The sequence below is a fragment of the Oncorhynchus gorbuscha genome, linkage group LG08 (genome assembly GCF_021184085.1).
Source record: "Oncorhynchus gorbuscha isolate QuinsamMale2020 ecotype Even-year linkage group LG08, OgorEven_v1.0, whole genome shotgun sequence".
Lineage (NCBI taxonomy): Eukaryota > Metazoa > Chordata > Actinopteri > Salmoniformes > Salmonidae > Oncorhynchus > Oncorhynchus gorbuscha.
In genome coordinates, this window is record NC_060180.1 from 34626884 (window position 1) to 34634856 (window position 7973).

The following is a 7973-nucleotide window of genomic DNA, read 5'->3' on the forward strand; positions in this document are numbered from 1 at the left end:
TGAAGCCAAAACAGTGACAAAACCATCAGTAGAGCTGAAAATGCGATGAAGTCCCATTAAATATTTTTTCGGTACATGGTCAGTTAACGGCAAAAGTCATTTTTATATGCACTACGTCATCACAAACAGCATTTTATGCGCCAAAAGTCAGTTTTCTCTAATCATCTCTGGTGCGAAAATGCGCATATTGTTTTATGCAGATTTGAGAATATTTGCATGAAAATCTGTTGCAAATTGGATGGAAACCTACCTAATCTCTTGGGAGTGTGTATATTTTGGAATGCTGTTCCTTTCATTCAAGGTTTATAAAATGCCATCATATCATTTCCCCATCAATCTCCCTATGCCTATCCACTATTTAAATGTACAGGCTGCAAGTCAATTATGAACTTTCTAGTCTCGGGTAAACCTGTGCTGGCTCATCATCACCGAGTTCGTCAGGTGCTAGTGGCTGGGGTAACGGAGGTGCTTGTGATGTTAACCTCAAATTGCATTTGCTAGGCTTTTCAACCACCACAGTCTCGACTTGTGGTGGTCCTCCGTTTTTTTGGACTTGGCAGTGCCCAGTCATTTTCGGATGTCCATGCTGATCAAAGTTTAGCCATCTAGCGTTAGCTATAATTATTCAGTGTACCACTAACAAAACCAAATTAGCTGTCTGTAAATCTGAGATTTTTTAAACTTCCTAACAAGGTAATGTAATGAAGACGGTAACTTTATGACATTGGGATTTTAACTACCAAATATGACATTATTACATCCCCTCCATCCTTCCTTCCTCAGTACATGAGCCACTCCGGCATATAGCTCTGTCCCGGCCTTCGCTACTGGCAGACACAGCGGCGCTACATTGGCAAAACCGGTCAATGAAGAAAGAATGCTGTTGTGGATAATGGTTAATCTAGGGTGTTTTATGTTCACCCCCTTAATACATGTTAATTCCTTATATTAAGCAAACCAGATGGCACAATGTTCTTGTTTTAAAAATGTACGGAAAGCAAGGGGTAAACTCCAACATTGACATCATTTACAAACGATGCACGTGTGTTTAGTCAGTCCGTCAGATCAGAGGCAGTATGTTCTGGATGTTCTGTTGATAAGTGCGTGAATTTGACTATTTCCCTGTCCGGCTAAGCATTCAAAATGTACTTTTGGGTGTCAAGTAATCATTACTCCCTTTAGGAATTTAACATACGTGAAGTAAAAGTTGTCAAAAATTAAATGAGCAAGTTTTTTTTTACTATACTTTACACCACTGGGTAAGAGTTATGACCGTTTTGTTTATGTCTACGTCACGCAACTCCCACATTCTATCAGATTCAAGATGGCTGCTGGGGATAACAGCGGCAGGCCTCCCTGCCTAAATTTATCCGGCCCAGGGCCTTTAGGAAATGGCCAGCCAAGCAACAGTGCTTATTCAATGCCTATGTCCAACGGCGGGCCTGTTGGTGCGACCGGAGGGGCTCAGGGGGCTGCAAGGCGCCCCAACCCGCAGTCGGGGCCTGGCGGAGGTGAAAGCGCCGGTGTTGTTGCTGGAACTCCACCGACTGCACATAACGCGATTCAGCAAGCGCTAGCTCAAAGCGCCTCGGCAAGAGCGATGGAGACCTCCGCTACGAACATGACGTCGAATGCTTCGGCTGCGAGTGTACCAACGACCCATTCCTCGTTATTGTCAGCACCAGCGGCCGCTGCTGTTTTGGTTTACCGGGAACCCGTGTACAATTGGCAGGCGACGAAAAGTACCGTTAAGGAACGGTTTGCTTTCCTGTTCAATAACGAGGTTCTGAGTGACGTTCATTTTCTGGTGGGGAAAGGTATGGGAGTGCAGCGAATACCCGCACACCGGTAAGAGCGAACGTGGCTGTTCCTTTATAACTATATAGTTAGTCAACAATGTATGGTTAGTAGAGCGTTCAGAAATGTGTCTTGTTTGTGTTAATCCAAGCGACGTTGATGTATATTGGTGAAAGGCATTGTTTTGATATCTTTTCGCTTTTGTTTTGGTTAGATTCGTTCTTGCTGTGGGCAGCGCAGTCTTCGATGCCATGTTCAACGGGGGTATGGCGACCACTTCAACGGAAATCGAACTGCCAGATGTCGAACCTGCAGCCTTTCTGGCATTACTGAAGTAAGAAATGGCTTCTAGTTTAGAAATTATTCTATCATAATAGGCTAAATACACTCGCACCCTAAGTATTTTACACAAAAGTGGTATTGGCATTATATAGTATGCAGAATATAGCCTTACACTGACCTGGTATTGAACCCAGGTCATTTGTGCCGCTCAGACTGTTAGTCCATTGAGTGTATAGGTCCCCTGCTATTAGTCATAGAATCTTGTCCCCCTCCAGGTTTCTGTACTCTGATGAGGTTCAGATAGGACCTGAGACAGTGATGACCACTCTGTACACGGCTAAGAAGTATGCAGTGCCAGCCCTGGAGGCCCACTGTGTGGAGTTCCTCAAGAAGAACCTGCGGGCAGACAATGCTTTCATGCTGCTCACTCAGGTCAGCTACTACTGTAATGTCTGACTGGGATGCAGTGTCTAAACAAGTCACTCACCAGTGTCTGATTGTGTGGCTTGACCCAGTATCAAAACAACTCCACAAGTCTGTCTATTTGTCTCAAGACAATAGCACCCGTCAGTCCCAAAGCAGCATTCGTGTTGACTTGTGTGTGTCTCTCTGATCAATGTATAACCGCATGTGTTTCAGGCTCGACTGTTCGATGAGCCCCAGCTTGCCAGCCTGTGTCTAGAGAACATCGATAAGAACACTGGAGATGCACTCGCCGCTGAGGGCTTCACGGACATAGATCTGGGTATTGTAGTTCAATCTAGATTTTGTAGTTCACTCTTCATATTGAAAGGCAATGTTTCTGTGTATCATGATGACTTTGCTTTTCTTCCATTTCACTCTCTCCCCTTCTATCTTTGCCATCCCTTCTTTCCTTCTCTTCTCCCCCTCGGTCATCTTATCCTCTTGTCTCATTCCCTCTCTTTCCATCTTGTTCACTCTCTCCATCTTTCAGATACATTGGTGGCTGTGCTGGAGAGGGACACTCTAGGGGTGAGGGAGGTGCGTCTTTTTGTGGCGGCGGTGCGCTGGGCAGAGGCAGAGGCCCACCGACAGCAGCTACAGCCCACTCCAGAGAACAAACGCAGGGTCCTGGGCAAGGCCCTCGCCCTGATCCGCTTCCCACTCATGACTATTGAGGAGTTCGCTGCAGGTAAGACACTTAGTACATTTTGCACTATTAGAATGCAGAACCTTTACCGTCTCCTGCAGGGGTTATGTCTCTTTCTTACTATCTCTCTCACACGAACACACACTCACGCTGACGTGTCCTCCTTTCCCCGCTGTGTGTCTTCAACCAGGGCCGGCCCAGTCTAGTATCCTGACAGACAGGGAGGTGGTGAGTCTGTTTCTTCACTTCACAGTGAACCCAAAGCCCCACGTAGAGTTCATCGACCGGCCTCGCTGTTGCCTCCGGGGGAAGGAGTGCAGCATCACACGCTTCGGACAGGTGGAGAGCCGCTGGGGCTACAGCGGAACCAGTGACCGCATAAGGTGAGAACACACAGACCCAAATTAACAATGACACACACAAAGATACTCATTTTTATTAGGAAAATATTGCCTCTGGACATCATTTATCCCGCTTAGCCTCACCTATCCTCCTCCTCCCAGATTTTCAGTGAACAGGAGGATCTTCGTGGTGGGCTTTGGCCTCTATGGCTCCATACACGGCCCCACAGACTACCAAGTCAACATCCAGGTAATTTCCACCTCAACTAACCAAATCAGTCAATCACATTTTAATTTGTATAGACAAAATACATTGGAAAGAAGACTCCCTTCCCCTCCCTCTCAGATATTTGTCTCTCCTAAATCATTGATGAAAGTATATATGTTTCTGTGTATACATGTATATCAACTGTGTGTCGGGACAGAATGTGTGACATCTGTGTCCCAAATAGCGACCGGATCCCTTTATATTGCACGGTTTTTGACCAGGGCCCATATTAGTGCACAATAAAGAGAATTGGGTGCCATTTGGGGCTCAGGTGATGTTTCTATAATGTGTCCCTCTCCCGTCCCAGATCATCCATACAGACAGTAACACAGTGCTGGGTCAGAACGACACAGGCTTCAGCTGCGATGGCTCGTCCAACACCTTCAGAGTCATGTTCAAGGAGCCGGTGGAGATCCTGCCCAACGTCAACTACACAGCCTGCGCCACACTCAAGGTACAGGCTTTACTGTACATGTTTGTTTAGGTTTTGATGTTATTTCCTCACTGGATAGCTGTGGTCCTGTTCTGGCTATGTGAGTAACCATAGTGATTCTCTCGTTATCCCCCTCTTTATTCTCTCTTCCTATTTCCATCCCTCCCTTGTTCCCCTCTTTCATTTCCCACTCCCTCCCTTTCTCTCTCAGGGTCCTGACTCTCACTACGGGACCAAGGGCATGCGTAAGGTGACCCACGAGTCTTCCTCAACCGGCACCAAGACCTGCTTCACCTTCTGCTACGCCGCGGGCAACAACAACGGCACCTCGGTAGAGGACGGACAGATCCCCGAGGTCATCTTTTACACATAGTCCCCTCTGACCTGACCTCAGGGGGCTCGGGGATCACAGGACTGCTGAGACTCTGACCCTGTTTGAATATGTATCAAATGCCTATCTTCACCCTGTGGACCTTCCTTGGTGATGTACAGTATCTCTGATCGTAGGTGATTGTTAAATGTACAGGGAAACATTGCTTTCACGCACTTAGACCTGTCGGAGGGAGGGCATTTGTCAACTATTCAAACATGGTATTTTTCTTTCTCTCAACTCCCCCTTCCATTACCCACCAAACGTGGAGAGGAGCCTGTTTGATGTTGAGGGGGAGTAAATTCTGAGTCGGCTTGTTTTTACTGTTACTATGAGAGTCGTCTTGTCTGCTTCCAGAGTCCTGGGGTTAAGTCCCAGAATGGACTGGTGGAAGAGTCTTAAACTTGTCAGAAGTATTTACATGCGAAAAGGAAGAAAGCTTGGCATGCATTTAGTACCACCCTCTGTCTGCCTGTATCCAAAAGCATACGAATGATTGAGATGTATCCAGGAGCTCTAATGTATGTATAGACTGTTACACTACCAAGGGTTTCTTCAAATAGGCTCCATCTCTGATCAGTGACCCACCATACTTCAGACTACTCCAGTCGCTATTCCTTTGCTCTAGCTCTTCAGGGAGTACAAATATGAATGGACTGGATAAATGTGTGGAAGTTTTCTACTCAGCCTATTGAAGGGCTGGTGGGGGCAATCACAAGCTTATACTTTTCCTCTCTTCAAATCTGTACCACGGAAGGAAATAAGAGACTCGAATGGGATTGGGCCTCTTTGTCATGGAAATAACCCAGTCTCTCCCTGCTTCAATGGGGAGTCACAGCCCAGGGCCATGTGACAGTCTGGAGTTACACCATAGACTAGTGGCCAAAAAGCTGTATTTAACATGGGCTTCCACAATTTTAATGTAGTCAACTGGGTTGGACTTCCAACTAAATTGGCCGATCCCTCCTGGTGACATGTCCAACTGGATCATCAGCCAATTGTGAAGAGTAATATTGACTACTTCAAAATGGAGATAGCATGGGCAGTACCATTGAGGCTATAATGGCACAGATAAAGATGAGTCCTCTGAGTTACACTTAATGAAACTTGGAAATATCTGCCCTCCTACCTGATATTTTATTAAGACAACATTTCAACCATCAGGTCACCATATCGAAATGTCTTCTCCCAGGATATTCAGCACTAAAACAAAGCTTTTGGATTTGTTTGTTCTGCCTGTTTAAACATGAATACGAGCTAGTGTAAATCCATCTTTAACAGCCTTGTCTTGAAATGTCCAGCTGGGAAAATTCTTTGCTTTCACAAAATAAGTTTGTGGGTTCTATATTATACTGGCATTTAACATTAATGTAGTTTGAATTCACAATGGATTAAAATGTTAGTTTGTGTGATTGTCCCTTTTATTATTCAGTTTGTATCGGGTGAAGACAAGGCTACAGGATATTCAGCACTTGGTAAGGCCTTGTAACAACTCCAGCCATTAAATTATTTGTGTAAACCTAGGGCTCGATTCGATCAGATCCACACTAGCCGACATCCACGCTCATGTCGCAAAATAAATGTCAATTATTGCACGCTAACGAGCGTCTGCGTTGCCCAGTGCTAAAATAGGAGTCATTTCTATTTGTGAGCTGATTGCATCCAGCCTCTCCCATCTCATTGGTTTATAGAAGCAGATACCCACATGGGTGACAAAGACAGAGGTCGGTGGTTGTAATACTTATGCAAGTTAGTTGCCAATTACAATATAAAGTCCAAAGAAAAAGCCTGGAAGGAGATTATTTGGTTGACCGTTTTATGTTTGGATGAATTGTCGAAGTAGAGGACCTTGTGCATTTGAGGTAAAATATAACGTTTAGATCCCAAGACAAATTAGCTAGCAACTGTAAAGCTACCTACATTGACAAATGTTTAATGCTTTTCAACCTGTCCCCAAATTAATATAACTGGTTCATAGTTTGTTTTTAATATTGCAACTGTAGCCGATGTGAAATGGCTAGCTAGTTAGCGGTGGTGCGCGCTAGTGGCGTTTCAATCGGTGATGCCACTTGCTCTGAGACCTTGAAGTAGTGGTTCCCCTTGCTCTGCAGGGCCGCGGCTTTTGTGGAGCGCTTCCCTGGTTCGCGCCCAGGTCGGGGCGAGGGGACGGACGTAAAGTCTATACTGTTATACCACCTGCGTGTCGTGATCACGTTGTGTGGGGGGACAAAAATCAACGTGCGCAGCCGATGGTGCCACCGTCTATTCAATAGAACTCGGTTCCATTTGTGATGCGCTGCAAGTCCCGCCTCTCCCATCATTGGCTTCTAAGAGCATAAACCCACGAGTGTGATTGAAAGATGAATTGAGGTCCACACTCCAGTCGGTAATGCAGTTTAGCTGGTTGCCAACCGCCATGTGAAGACTTTATTTGGAACTTAATCTGTGGATTAATTGTCGGAGTAGAGAACGTTGTGCATTTAAGGTAAAATAATCCAATGTTTATCCCAGGACAAATTAGCTAGCAACAAATTAATATAGTTGGTTCAGAGTTCGTTGTGATATTTCAACCAGTTTGTCCTTGTGTGGATGGACAAAAATCAACATGCGTGCGATGGCGCGCCCAGGTCTAGTCAGCAAGTTACCTATCGCACATTCATGAGATGCATATCCTTTGCAGCCGCGTTACAAGTTCAAACCCTCGAATGCGTGATGTTCTATTGTAACACCTCAGACTGAGGCTATAAATCTCCCCTTTCAAATTAACATTCTTTCTCTTGTCATTATTTATATCTAGATCCTACACTGCCATTTTGTACTTGAGCTCGATATAGCTCCATTCAAATCGGTTAGTGATATCTGGGATCCTTAGGGACGTCCATGCCCTCAATGAAACCCTTTCACCGTTTTAAATGTCATACGCGGCAGGGACGTCCCAAAGTAGCCCACATAGCACGGACCCTATTTAAAACCTAACACTGAAGATGTGGTTTATAACGCGATTGACAATGAAAGGCAATGTTATTTTGGTCGCGGAGACGGCGTTCAGTTAATTCTGTTTATGGCGGCTCAATCTGAAATTACCTTATCGTGTTAGAGCCGCGCTAAAATGTTACTAATTGAATCCAGACCTTAACGTAGTTAACGCTTCAATCAGCAGTAGAAACAAAACATTTTGTGCCGGTTTCAGTAAAAAGCGGAAGGATGGGGCTGAAGAAATGTAGCCACTCATTCATATATATGGATGCAAGGACTGGCCATCCAGGATACGAAAACTAAAGTTAAATTATAACCTCAACATGGTTGTCTACATTAACTTTTTACAATCATTGGGAGTAAACGAACTTGTGGTTCTGATGAGGTACAGCAGT

At 45.1% G+C, this 7973-nt stretch overlaps 1 protein-coding gene across 1 annotated transcript; it reads left to right on the forward strand.

Annotated features, from left to right (window-relative positions):
• The first annotated feature begins 1287 nt into the window (after window positions 1-1287).
• LOC124041528 (BTB/POZ domain-containing protein 2-like) lies at window positions 1288-6014 on the forward strand. Its single transcript, XM_046359226.1, has 9 exons — window positions 1288-1848; window positions 2012-2131; window positions 2355-2511; window positions 2719-2824; window positions 3035-3232; window positions 3381-3573; window positions 3694-3781; window positions 4107-4253; window positions 4444-6014. The coding sequence occupies exons 1-9, from the start codon at window positions 1325-1327 to the stop codon at window positions 4603-4605; spliced, it is 1695 nt and encodes a 564-aa protein (XP_046215182.1). The 5' UTR covers window positions 1288-1324; the 3' UTR covers window positions 4606-6014.
• The last annotated feature ends 1959 nt before the right edge of the window (window positions 6015-7973 follow it).

Coding starts and splice junctions, on each gene's coding strand:
- LOC124041528 (XM_046359226.1), top strand. CDS start 1,325: ATGGCTGCTGGGGATAACAGCGGCAGGCCTCCCTGCCTAAATTTATCC. Junction 1,849..2,011: donor CAGCGAATACCCGCACACCG/GTAAGAGCGAAC, acceptor TGTTTTGGTTAG/ATTCGTTCTTGCTGTGGGCA. Junction 2,825..3,034: donor CTTCACGGACATAGATCTGG/GTATTGTAGTTC, acceptor TCCATCTTTCAG/ATACATTGGTGGCTGTGCTG.